The following is a 14,413-nucleotide window of genomic DNA, read 5'->3' as shown; positions in this document are numbered from 1 at the left end:
TATGGATCGCATGATGGCATAAATATTAGCTATGCATGTAATGTACTAGAAAATGCCAGCTGAGCTAGGGGTTTACACTGAATTAAATAACTGGCAAGGGATGATGGCAAGAAGAGAGCAGCTGAAGTTATTATTCCCTGAGGGTCTTCTACAGGAAATCCAGCGGCCACAGGGAAGGTAGCAGAAAGGAGTGAGAGGAGAGTGTACACATGCCTCAAATAATCCACGGTCGACTGGAAAGAGCCTCCTTAGAACCTGCAGGGTTTGCTCCTTTTCTGTAACAAATGGCAACCAGCAGAGAACGAAGGAAGCCACAACAGTACATGCCAGCTTAATGAACAGCACGAACCTGGAACAAAAGCAAAGGCAACCCGTGAGCCAAGAAGTGAATACTTCTGAGAAAATCTGAACCACGCAAAATGTAATAAATGCAAATGTACAGTAATGGTAAATCTATGCCACTGACATAGGTTTAAGATGGGAGTCTACTCAAATCAGGGTTAAGAAATTCAAAACCATTGCGATGTGCACGTCTCCGCCCTGCAGGTGTGGCTCAGTTGATTGAGCGTTGTCCCATTCACCAAGAGGTTGCAGGTTCCATTCCCAGTCAGGGCACATGCCTGGGTTTCAGGTTCAATCCCCAGGACGGGGAGTACAGGAGGAAGCCAACTGATGTTTCTCTCTCATTGATGTTTCTCTCCCTTCCTCTCTCTGAAATCAATAAAATCTTTTTTTAAAAAAAAAAAAAAAAAAAAGATCTGCACTTCTCTAACAAAAAAAACTATCACCATCCTAATTAACATTTAACTTAGATGCCATTCCTATGTAGCCATGAAGACAAATGTCAAATTAGGATTATATTTCTAATAAGTATGTAATCTAACATGCTCTTAAATGGATGAAATCCTACAGCAATGCTCTAACAAACCAACTCACATCACCTGCAGGAAATGTACATTGATCAAAACATTTTTCTAGTTAGGAATATTTAAAGTAAATACAGAACATGACAATCTCTCTTCCTACTCTCCCCATAGTCAACACATTAGTAAGAAATCACCAAAAGGCCAGGTGAAAGACCACCTTCCTCCAGGTAAGTAGGCCACATGCATTCTCGGGAGTCCTTTGTAAAATTTTGGTTTTTAGAAGCCACTCACCCTTTTCCTCTGAGGCCTTTTTTAAAACACTTGCCAAGTAGAAAACAAAAAAATGGCAAGGAGTGGTAAAGTTCCATCTGTTTATAATTTATAGCTAAACAAAATGCCAGTGATCCTAGCAGGTCCCAGTGACAAGATACTCCAAGAATACCCCACAGAGCAAAGCCAAGACTCACAGAATTATATCTGTCCCTGTGTCAAGGAAATTATCTCAGTAATTAAAAGAGGTAGATCTTGCATTTCATGCAGTGTATTTCTTACACAATTTAAAAATAAGAGATATGAAAGGTATTTTAAATAGAAATTGAAGGTATTGAATGTATATAAACATTTGAAATTATAAATAATGGCCTCAAATATATAAAATCTAGTGTTAAACACAGCAACTGATTTGTTTAACTTTAAAAGAACTCTAAATAGTTAACACATAGCTTTGTTTCTGCAAGACTATTTCAATTATTATAAAATGATGCTTCAAAAGTTAAAAAACATAAAATTTACTGATATCACTATACTTCTCTAAAAATATGCATCAGTATAAATATAAGTGCTTAATTATAAACAAATAGCAGTTATATTAAAACAACATCACAATTAAATTTTCAGTCCAAAATGGTGAGCTAGGCACTCATGTTTACCTCCTCTCCTTCCCTAAACCCCCTTAAGATAGAGAATTTTTTAAAGTATAAACTCACAGCCATAAAGAAAACAGGAAGTTGGGTTACAGTAGATCAAGATTTCAACACATTTCTAGAAGACAGAAAGAGGACAGAAAAGTGGTAACAAATAAAATAGGATGAAAGAAGCCACAGCCCAGAGGAAGCTTAGGCAAGCAAGGAGCCAGTCTACCCTGCAAGCCCCTGGAGAACTCTGGAAACACCAAGTAGGTTAGAGGGCTTGAGCAATGTTTTGAAAAGAAAACAAGAGGATTAACTGAAAATCCCTAGATGGAGAAATCAAATCCCACCTCACTCCTGTGCAAAGATTATCTGGCAGCCAAACCATTTACCACCACAGGAAGGAATATTTCTCCAGAGAAATGGAACAAACCATCTGGGACAGCTAGTGGAGAAATTAACACTATAGTACAAAGCCCTCCACACTCTGAAATTTAAGGATCCTACAGTGTACTGGCCAGCTCCCTGCCTACTTAACCTATAGTGGATCAAATAAATACTGGTAAAGAGCTCACATGTAGCTTTTTCTTCTGTCTTACCCTTAAATAAGAATACTCTTGGATGAAATAGACATTGAAGAAAAACCTAAGACCAAAATGAAAAGGGGAAAAACTGACCCTGGAAGAATGGAAATAATTAAGAAAATAGTAAGAAAAAAATAAAGGAGTGAACTGAAATTTAAGATATGCTTAACAAAACAAAGGAAACGTAATAAAAGTGTTAGAGATAATCTTCCAAACCATAAAGACAAAGAGATGCTCAAGATGGAGATGAAAGACCTAACATCTACACAGCTCAAGAATGAAGTGAGAAAATTATCAAAGAAATAATATAAGATAATTTCCCAGAACTGAAGAACATGAGTCTTCAAAATGAATGACTCATAGAGTGTCCAAAACAATTGTCAATATACATATGCCTAAACAATCACTGTAAAATTTCAGAACCCCAAAAGTAAAAAATAGTAATAACAGCAGCAGCATAATGTCAGATAATAATAGCAACAAATCTTATACAATACTTAATATTTCCCAAGTACTGCTTTAAATGCTTTACAAATGTTAATTCACTTCATTCTCGAAAAGTTTACAAAGTAAGGGTTATTCTTATGCCCATTTTACAAATCAGGAATGTAAAGTATATAGTGGTTAAAAATGTGTCACTATAAACTGACATAATCCCAAAAGCTTCAAGTTTGATTCAAATCACAAAGATACCACTACAAATTTGCCAGAATCCTATATAATAAAGAGATGATATGCAAATTGACCATCACACCCTCACACAAGATAGCCACGCCCACGTGGTCACAAGATGGCCACCCCCATGTGGTCACAAGATGGCTGCCACAAGATGACCAGCAAGGGGGGCAGTTGGGGGCGAACAGGCCAGCAGGGGAGAACAGTTGGGGGTGACCAGGCCGGCAGGTGAGGGCAGTTGGTGGGGACCAGGCCTGCAGGGGAGGGCAGTTAGGGATGACCAGACCAGCAGGGGAGTGGTTAGGGGGTGATCAGGCTGGCAGGCAGAAGCGGTTAGGGGCAATCAGGCAGGCGAGTGGTTGGGAGTCAGCAGTCCTGGATTGTGAGAGGGATGTCTGACTGCCCCTGAGGGGTCCCAGACTGGAGAGGGTGCAGGCTGGGCTGAGGGAAATTCCCCCACCCGCCCCCCCAGTGCATGAATTTCATGCACCAGGCCTCTATTGTGAAAATAAAAAGGAATGACAATTGGTGAAGATAAGTGCCTAAAACTTTGACACAGTGCTAATGGAAGTATTAATTGGTATACCATGCTTAAAAAACAGTTGGGAATATCTAAAATTAAGCATGTGCACATCCTGTAACTTAGTAATTCCACTCATAAAAAATATATTTACATGTGTACAGAGACATTTACAAGAGTAATCATAGCAGCAAATTCATAACAGCCAAACCCTGGAGGCAATCCAAATGTTTATCAATAATAGGATTATGTGTATTCTTGCAATGGAATATTATAAAGCAATTTAATTCAACAAATTACAGCTACATACAACTACAAGAATAACTCTCACAAACAAAATGTTGAACCCAAAACACCAAACACAAAGAAATACCTAGTATGTTGTCTCTCATATATGAAGTTCAAAACGGGGGAGGGGATAGCAGTATTAGCACTTAGCTACCTCTGGGAAAGGAGGAGGAAGAAGTACTTGGGAGGCATAAAAGTGTAGTTTTGGATACTGGCAGTGTGCAATTTCTTAACACAGATTAGAGTTTGCCAATTCACTAAACTGCACGTTTATAGTAAGTGCACTTTTCTGTATTGGTGTTATTTCTAAGTAAATATAGCTTTTAAAATCTTGTAAACAACTTGCTTTTCTTTTCTTTATATCAGTTCTAGAGGCCCGGTGCACGAATTCATGCACCAGTGGGGTCCCTCAACCTGGCCTGCAGGATTAGGCCAAAACCGGCTCTCCAACATCCCCCGAGGTGTCCCAGATTGCGAGAGAGTGCAGGCCAGGCCGAGGGACCCCACTGGTGCACAGTGGGGGCTGAGGAGGGACGCGAGAGGTTGGCCAGCGAGGGAGGGCTCCAGGGCATGTCCAGCCCATCTCGCTCAGTTCCAATCGGCTGGACCCCAGCAGCAAGCTAACCTACCAGTTGGAGCATCTGGTCCCTGGTGGTCAGTGCACATCATAGCGAGCGGTTGAGCGGCCTTAGCATATCATTAGCATATTACGCTTTGATTGGTTGAACAGCCAACCGGACGGACACTTAGCATATTAGACTTTTATTATATAGAATTTTGTAACCGATAGCCCTGATCAGATTAAAAATATGATCAAAACAACTACAGATATGAATATATTTTGCAAGTCCTTTGACAGAAGAAAATTAATTTTATTACAACTAAAACAGATTGGCATCAGAAGGAAAAACTATTAGTTAAGCACTCATGTTGCTGTGAATTGTGTCTTTTTGTTTTCCTTTGGGACAGTTAGCAACATCTAATACATTAGAAGACAAACTGGAGAGCCATGTACAGATTTTATCAACTTTTCTCTAAAATTGGTTTATTTGAATGTTCCTTATTTTAGGTATCAAAATTACACATAAAATACACATAGCAAATTTTAATTATTCAGTTTCAGTTTTCTGAAGCTTCTGGCTACCACGATTAGAGAAACATCTTGTTTTAAAACTCAAAAAAACTATAAGACTGTTTTCCTTTGTTAGTGTCAGGTAACATTTATAAAAGATAGAAGGTATGTTAAGAGAATATAACCACACTTGGCACTCTTTGTCCAACTCTTCAGAAGAGCTAATCAGTTATCAAGCCAAACGGGTGTGAAAAAGCAATTCTACTTTTAACAAATCTTTATTTTACCTTTGAAGTAAAAGCTTTGTGAAGAGATTCTTGTATATCATTGTGAACACCTATATATATAAAAGCCAAACGACCAGAACGACGGAACAACAGGAATGACCAGAATGACCGGTTGCTATGACACGCACTGCGGCGGCCAACCAGCCCGATCGGGGCCTTGATCAGCCATTCCCAACCTCCCACGGCCCCTCCCCCCTGGCCAGCCCAGCCCCCAATTGGTCCCCCTCCCCCCCGATTGAGGGTGGGGCCGTCTGGCCAACCTCCCGCGTCCCCTCCCTCCCACCAGCCTGGCCCCATCAGGGCGGGCTGGCCGGACCGCACCAGTGCATGTTTGTGCACTGGGCCTCTGGTAGTTTATATAAGTAAATACCCTAGCAAATAAGATATTACTGAATGATAACATTATACACATTGAGCCTAGATTTCCTAATATGCATGCATCTGACTTCATTTCTAAATTAGTAAAGGATACTGAAAATGTCCGTAGTCAATAAGAATAAGGCCGGGATACAGCAATATGCATAATGCATTAGCAACCTGTAAAGACAGATATTGTGAATTAAGAGAGTAATCTGTTACTTGCATCAAACAGGGTAAAAGTGTAGCTTCACGTAACACAGTAGCAAATGTTCCCCCTCTTACCTTCCAGTTATCAAAAAATTGCATTTTTATAAAACAACTCTTTAAACACTACAGTTTTCATGGAGGTGATACTTCATGGATAGGATGCCTCAGTAAAAAGGAAATCACTAAAAGGTGTTAGTCAGAGAAAGCACGTTAGATACACAGGTCTGAGGAGTTAATCTAATGATTAATCTATATAAAATCACCAAAAAGAGTATTTGTTGACTGTGATTGTGAGACTACATAGAAACTTTTCAAAATGCCTTTCAGTTTAGTCATCCTCACAAGTTTTTAACATAAAAGCAACTCATAATTCTGAATATCCAATCCTCTTAGAACAAAGAAAAAACTGTACATTAAGTTCTTCAATAGTACAACACAGCCATCAAAAAGCCTATTTTTTTCCTTGCACTACACTAAATACAGTGTCCAGAATAAGGTAAATGATATAAATTCAGATTTACCAGCTAAGCAATAAATTCAACATGCTGCATGACTCAGTAGTACGTAACTTCTAAAATTCAATGCATCTTATTACTACAGTTGGGCTTTAAAATAATTAAGGTAAGCTGAGGTTTTCTAAGTGAAAATTAATTGGCAGATATATACTATTCCCTATTAGTATCTATTCCCCAAAGCATGGCTTCCTTAAGCTTCATACTCAGTAGTCAAGCTAATAAAATATTTCAGAGATGAAATGTCAGGCTGCTTTAAAACTTACCTGTTTCTTAGTTGACATTTCTTTTAAACAGCAACAGTACAAAACCACTGCAGGTATGTAAATCAGCAAATCAGCAACTAACACTAAAAAAACACACACAAGCAAATTATTTTCATTGTGAGACCATCAGGAGCTACAATGATATATTTATCGTCTCCCTCCCTCCAACCTTGAGTGTGAATTCTATTAACCCAAAGATCCTACCCACTCTGGACAAGTCCTTTACATGTGAGCCCTTTCCATTCCCTTTACCTCTGCCAATTTTTTTTTTTAATTCCTCACCTGAGAAGAAACATCAATGGGCTACCCCTCCTACACCCCAACTGGGACTGAACCCACAACTTAGGTATGTGCCCTGACCAGGAATCGAACCAAGACCTTTTGGTGTATGAGACAACACTCCAATCAACTGAGCCACACTGACCAGGGCCTCTGCCAAATTTCAATTGATACGGTATACACTCTTAATTTTCTCTAAAAAATTCACACATTGAATCAATTAGGTGTGTCCAAATTAATTCTCTCTTTGCTCTGACTTGAACTTAAAAATTAAGAATACTCAATGCCCTAACCAGTTTGGCTCAGTGGATAGAGCGTCAGCTTGCAGACTGAAGGGTCCCGGGTTTAATTCCCCTCAAGGGCACATGCCTGGGTTTCGGGCTTGATCCCCAGTAGGGGGCATGCAGGAGGCAGCCAATCAATGTCTCCCTCTTATCACTGATGTTTCTATCTCTCTCTCCCTCTCCCTCTCCCTTCCTCTCTGAAATCAATAAAAATATATATTTTTTAAATTAAGAATACTCAAAGCAAGGAAAGACCACTTTTTTTTTTTAAAACTATCTGTATACTCCAAATTTTCTCTTGTGAAGAATACCTCAAATGTGGCAATCAATGCATAGGAGAATCTTTTTAGAATATTATTTAAAAATGCATTAACTTTGGCTCAGTGGATAGAGCATCGGCCTGCAGACTGAAGGGTCCCCAGTTCGATTCCAGTCAAGGTCACGTACGTTGGTTGCAGGTTCCCCGGCCCTGGTCGGGGTGCATGCAGGAGGCAACCAATCGATGTGTCTCTGTCACTTTGATATTTCTCTCTGTCTCTTCCTTTCCCTTCTACTCTCTCTAAAAATCAAAGGAAAAATATCCTCAGGTGAGGATTAATTAAAAAGAAAAATACATAAACCTTTACTAATTCATGCATATAAAGAACTTGAGAGCCCCAGGTGAGAAGGAAACTAAAAAAAGTTTTTAACATAAAAGCAACTCATAATTCTGAATATCCAATCCTTTTAGAACAAAGAAAAACAAAGAGTGTACATTAAGTTCTTCAACAATACAACACAGCTACCCGAAAAGCCTATTTTTTTTCTTGCACTACACTAAATACAGTGTCTAGAATAAGGTAAATGACAGAAAACTGTCAGTGTTAGATGTGTGTAATCTATTTTCTGCTCCAGATGCCACATTTAAGATGACACTGACAGACTGAAACATATTCCAAGGAGCACAACCAGAGGCCTCAAGCCTGTAATCACATTCAGCAAACGGGTCATTCTAAGAAATAACTAAAGGATCTGAGGCTGTTGCACCTCCTCAGGGAAAAGGTGACTTCAAATGTCTTTAGGGTATTAAGTATATAAAGCACCAGTCTTGTTCTATGTCGCCCAAGCATGTCAAACTTAAAAGCTAACACAGGCTAAATAAACAAGGCATGTGGCCCGTGGGCCGTGAGTTTGACATGCTTGATGTAGCCCAAGGAAATGGAACCTAAAATACCTAGTGGAAGTTCAATAGAAGAAGGGCATTTTTAATGACTGGGGCTCTCTGAAAACAAAATAGTCTCTAAAGAGAGTGAGTTCCCTGCAGACATAGGTATTGGTTCAGACACTAAACAGTCATGTGGTGAGTATGTAGTTCAGAGCGGACTAAAGCATTGTGGAGAAAGGGGAATGGTGTGGGAAAGGAAAAGACAGGCAAGACAGCTATCTCTTGGGCCTGAGATTCCATGCCTGGATGAACAGTAAAGAGAACTCTACTAAATTTAGACTGATTGAGGAAAAGGTCCAGGCTAGCATCCTATATAATAAAAGCCTAATATGCTAAGGGTCTGGTCGTTTATTTGCCCATTCAACCAATCAAAGCATAATATGCTAATGATATGCTAAGGCCGCTCAACCGCTTGCTATGACGTGCACTGACCACCAGGGGCAGACACTCCGACCAGTAGGTTAGCTTGCTGCTGGGGTCCGGCCGATCAGAACTGAGAAAGATGGGCCGGACACGCCCTGAAGCCCTCCCACAGTCCCTCTGCAGCTGACCAACCTCCCATGTTCCTCCCCAGCCTTGATCGTGCACGGGTGGGGTTCCTCGGCCTGGCCTGCGCCCTCTCACCATCCAGGACCCCTCGGGGGATGTCAGAGAGCCAGTTTTGGCCCTATCCCCCTCAACGCAGGAGCTGCCCCCTGGTAGTCAGTGAGCTCCCACTAGGGGAGCGCCGCTCAGCAAGAAGCTGGGCTCATGGTTGGCGAGCGCAGCAGCGGTGGCAGGAGCGTCTCCTGCCTCCGCAGCATCGCTAAGGATGTCTGGGGAGCGGGCCTAAGCTGTCAGTTGGACATCCCCCGAGGGCTCCTGGACTGCGAGAGGGCGCAGGCCGGGCTGAGGGACCCTTCCCCCCCCCCCCGCATGCACGAATTTTATGTACTGGGCCTCTAGTTAAAGTATAAGTTGTGTAAAGCTTTTAGAACATCACACAATAAATGCTCAACAAACATTTATCGAGTGGATTAATTTAGCAACAATGGACAGCAACACAATGAATGAGATATGACTATAAAGTTTACTTTAAGAAAAAGGCTAAAGGGATTTGGAATTAGGATATTAACACAACAACCCAAACAACTAAAACTTCAATTTATAGTTATCAGACTTCAAGTTTCTTCACCTTAAAATAAGTATGATAATAATATTCACCTCATTGGGTATTCAAATTATTAAGTGGGATAATCAATGTAAAGCTCCCAGAATTATTCCTTTCTACTCTTTTCTCTTTTAGTTTATAAATATATTTTGAAATCTACATATATATGCATATGTATAGTTGTACAATTTTAAAAGTAGGAATAATAACAGAAACTTTGAGCATTTCAAAAAATGTTTGAAAGTCAAATTTCACACTCAATAACTATTGTTCTTTTACCTGTTGCACGCATGAAGAGCTTGTGTGCCTGACTCTCATATCCACGTGAGGTATGGAGAGCAATCCAGTCTGGATTTATAACCTTTGCCCTGCAAATCAAAGCATATATACTTCATTCCCCATCGTTTTTAACAATAAGGACATCTGAGGACATATGAATCTATTTTGAGAAGTGACCACTGCTCTTATAAAGTGATTAAGTCAAGGCTGATGCATGAGTTTTTTTATTTAATCATGTGAAATGGACTTAAGCTAAAAAACAGAGTCTGCCTTGCTCATCTCCCAATGAAACCTTGTAACATGGGTAAGAACCCTACCTTGGCAATTCTTCCAGTGTAAAAACAATGTGAAGTGTGACATTTCACTTATTAAGCACATCTATAATAATAAAAGTGTAACATGCTAATTAGACAGGATAGCCGAATGACCTTCTGGACATCATTCCGGACGTCATTCCAGACAAAGCCATGGCAGCAGGGGCCAAGGCAGAGGTGGTTAGGGGTGGTCAGGCAGGCAGGAGAGTGGTTAGAGGCAATCAGGCAGGCAGGCGAGTGGTTAGGGGCGATCAGGCAGGCAGGCAGAGGCAGTTAGGGGCAATCAGGCAGGCAGGCGCGTGGTTAGGGGCGATCAGGCAGGCAGGCAGAGGCGGTTAGGGGCAATCAGGCAGGCAGGCAAGTGGTTGGGGTGATGAGGCAGGGAGGCAAGTGGTTAGGGGCGATGAGGCAGGCAGGCAGAGTGGTTAGGGGCAATCAGGCAGGCAGGCAGGCGAGCGGTAAGGAGCCAGCAGTCCTGGATTGCGAGAGGGTGCAGGCCAGGCTGAGGGACTCCTCCCTTCCCCCCGCCCACACGAATTTCGTGCACCGGGCCTCTAGTATTTTATAAAGAACAATATGCTAGTATTGACCAGAGGATCACCCTATATAATAAAAGGCTAATATGCAAATTGACTGAATGGCGGAATGACTGGTCACTATAATGTGCACTTACCACCAAGGGGCAGATGCTCAACGCAGGAGCTGCCCCCCGGTGGTCAGTGCGCTCCCACAGGGGGATCGCTGCTCAGCCAGAAGCCAGGCTCATGGCTGGCGAGTGCAGCAGTGGTGGCGGGAGCCTCTCCAGCCTCCACGACAGTGCTAAGGATGTCTGACTGATGGCTTCCCCGTCAATTGGACATCCTCCGAGGGCTCCTGGACTGTGAGAGGGCGCAGGCTGGGCTGGGGGACTCCCCCCGCCCCACACCGAGTGCATGAATTTCGTGCACCGGGCCTCTAGTGTTTTATAATTTATAATCTTTTCAGTTATCATAACAATCAGCTCTAATAAACAGCTATTAATCACAAATCATTGCATAAAACTAAACATAATTGTTAAAGATAAATTAAGTTTCAATTATATTACATTACCCTGAACACTGCAAAATATAACTGATTATCATGTAGTTTTGGAACTCGTTTTTAATCCAGGACACTAATTTTTACAAAATGGGAAATAGTAAAACAAATAAGATGAATTTGGAAGATACTGTGAAATTCCTCAAATTTCTGCTGACACACTTCAAGAGTGAAATGGAATAGCACTACAGAATAGAACTGGGTCTCCACTAAACAGAAGTTCCTAATCTTCAACAAACCTTCTTATAAAAGAAGGCATTCCAATCCTGATCTTAAATCACAAGTGAAACGCTACAGTAGTTCTAGTTTCTAACTTAACAGATTAGTCAGAATACCATTTGGACCCATATTTTTTATGTACTTCAGGCCATTCCAGAAAAAAAGCCTTCCCATGCACAACTCACCATATTAGACCTATTTCTCAGTTGTCCATGCATAATTGGTAACAACTCCACTTCAAAACAAAGCTAATTTTTGCCTTTCTTTCTAGCCTGTCCTCCAAAGGAATTATAGAAATGTTCAAACTGATAGTTAACTTTCTTACAACCCGACTATAAAGAAAGGTATAGTGCTTTCTTTACAAACATAACACAACAGTAGCTACAATCTCTCCTCTATTCAACAAAGCTAGATTCTACTGTTTCTACTAAATCTGCTAAGGACATAAATATTTAGTTACATTAAGGAAGAAAAACTTACACATATGCACATAAAAGACTATGATAAGCTGTAAGAGGTGGATAATCCAATCCCCAATACAGTAAATTGTTATCACTGCTGTTAAAATACCTAAAAAAAAAAAAGAAAAAGAAAAAGCATCATTCAATTAATCAATATTCAGAACATAGATTATATTTAACATCTTATCTCATTTAATTTAACTAAAATGAAAAGATATGTCAGACAAGTTAAAACACTTTTATCTAAACTTTCTTGTCTTTTGCCCTTCTAAAAATTTTTGTGAACTTACAATTAAAAGTTGTTATTGAGTAGCGTGACTAAGTAATTTATTGTCTAAACCAACACACTCTTGAAAGTGAAAGAGTAAGCTATTCATAATTAAGCAAGAACAATAGATGCAAACCAAGACTGTCCTAGACAAACCAAAACTTAGTATCACTCCCTATTAGTAGACTTAATCGATAACTAACACTTGTATAAAAGAAAATATGTAATAAAAAAAGACAAGTTGCTTCTTAGAGTCTAACAAATTAAAGAAACAATATAAAATCACAATCTTAAAAAGTAATCAATGAATATCAAAGAACACATACAGATGTGGTTTATGGGAAGAGAAATACTTCATGAAACAGATAGAAAATTTTGAAAACAAATCAAGATGTAACCAGAGCCTATGTTTTGCAAGATTCTATAAATTAAGGAAGAAAACTAGATCTAACATTCATAAATCAATAGGATCCTTCAATTGGCCAGAATGGGAAGAAACTATACAATTACTATGACTCAAGAAATGAAGATGAAATTTACATAAAACAGGTTTCTGTTATATCCTTTATATCCTTTATAATGAGGCAGCTTCTTCTATCCAACTTATTTTCTCAATCATAAGAATTTACAATTATGGAGACCAAACTATATAACTCACAAATAACCATCATTCATAAGCCTGTTTCAAATGGGTGACAATTTCTCAGCATCACAATCTCTTACTTTGGGATTTAAAAAAATTTAAGTTAGCATTCATCATGATCCCAAGCCTGTTAATGTTCATTCTCTTAATGTCAGTCACATAAAATGTAGGTTTGAAAGGAGTGACCTGGGATAATAAAATGATCGAAGTGTGCTCGACAGCCAAGAGATCCGGGTAGAGTACTACAGTGTGGTACTGTCTGGGGGTGGTTGTCCACTCCAGCAGCAACATCCCCGTGAATAATTCTGGATCCTATATCTGGGCTGGGACCTGAAGCTGAAAGGCAGTGAATCCAAGAATTTCCACGAGGGTGGGAGCCCCTGTTGACCGCTTAAATCTGGGACACTAGGCCAGCCAACAGTGAGGACCAGAGGCCCTACTTCTCTAAACAGGGTTAACTGAAGACAGGCACAATAACACAATTGTGTTATTTCCAAATTCATGTCACTACAGGGCATATTAACATAAAGTTTTATTATATCTACCGCATAAAGTTGTCAAAGGACTGAGTTAAACATGTAAAGCTGTTAAGTCACTACCTGACACAAAGTGAGTGCAAAATAGTTCTAATTGATTATTAGCCTCAAAACTATTGGATGGCCCGGCTAATGTGGCTCAGTGGTTGAACATCAACCTATGAACCAGGTGGTCACAGTACGATTCCTGGTCAAAACACATGCCCAGATTTTGGGCTCGATCCTCAGAAGGGGGTGTGCAGGTGGCAGCCAATCAACGATTCTCTCTTATCACTGAATCTCTCTCTTCCTCTCCCTTCCTCTCTGAAATCAATCAATCAATATATTTATTTATTTAAAAAAACTATTAGATGGACAGAGCAATGAAAAACCATCTAGAATTTAAGAGTCACATTTTGACAACCACAGTTTGATTTGGTTTTCAGCTTCTTAGAAGTCAAAAGCTATTTTTCATTTTAAACCTTGAGATCCACTGGAGATAGATAAAAGAGGTACTATAAGCATACAAAGATATATACTAATAGTATATATGATTAACAGTAAAAATGATGAACAGATATACTCTAACTGGTTGGACTGGAAAGATTTCAAAATGGGCCTACAGTAAGCAAGGTAATATATATGACATCAGTATACAGGAAGATGAGGATGCAAATTAAAAATAAAATAGTAGCATGATTTTCCTTTTAAATATCTTCAAAGAATCTATTTTAATTGACTATGATAAATAATGTAATCAAGTTAAAATTGCCCATACCATTGTTTGATCGGTAAATTGAAAGTGATTTCTTGCCAGTGTCTCTGAGCTTCATAATCACCAAACATAGGGGGTTTTCCAGCACCTAAGATGAAAAGTAAAAAGAGCAAAACAACAATATACTTTAGTGCATCGGAGATTTTTATTTCCTTATGAAAATTTTCTAAATTATAGAGGCAGTGTAGGTGGCGGAAAAGAACACAAGTTACCAAAAGAGTCAGCCAGATGAGGTCTGAATCCTAGCACTGCTAGCACACTGAGTGACTGTGTGACCGCAGGCAAATTACTTAACCTCCCTGAGCCTCAGCATACAGGATCAACACAACCTACCTAGAGGGCCATTGGAATAAAGAAGACAACAGACAGAAAATGCACCGCAGAGTACAAGCACACAGTA

At 39.9% G+C, this 14,413-nt stretch overlaps 1 protein-coding gene across 1 annotated transcript in view; it reads right to left on the bottom strand.

Annotated features, from left to right (window-relative positions):
- The window catches only part of ALG6 (ALG6 alpha-1,3-glucosyltransferase), a 38,276-nt gene that overhangs the window by 15,083 nt on the left and 8,780 nt on the right, over positions 1-14,413 (bottom strand). The window contains exons 2-8 of the mRNA XM_054720764.1: positions 14,017-14,101; positions 11,832-11,921; positions 9,742-9,830; positions 6,546-6,628; positions 5,673-5,737; positions 1,158-1,343; positions 214-349 (exon numbers count right to left, since the gene is read on the bottom strand). Of these exons, the coding sequence (XP_054576739.1) occupies positions 214-349; positions 1,158-1,343; positions 5,673-5,737; positions 6,546-6,628; positions 9,742-9,830; positions 11,832-11,921; positions 14,017-14,101 (734 nt within the window). The remainder of the gene's footprint in view (positions 1-213; positions 350-1,157; positions 1,344-5,672; positions 5,738-6,545; positions 6,629-9,741; positions 9,831-11,831; positions 11,922-14,016; positions 14,102-14,413) is intronic.

This window comes from Eptesicus fuscus, chromosome 9 (assembly GCF_027574615.1).
Source record: "Eptesicus fuscus isolate TK198812 chromosome 9, DD_ASM_mEF_20220401, whole genome shotgun sequence".
NCBI lineage: Eukaryota > Metazoa > Chordata > Mammalia > Chiroptera > Vespertilionidae > Eptesicus > Eptesicus fuscus.
Note: the sequence above shows the minus strand (reverse complement) of the source record. Positions and strands in the feature narration are given on the sequence as shown.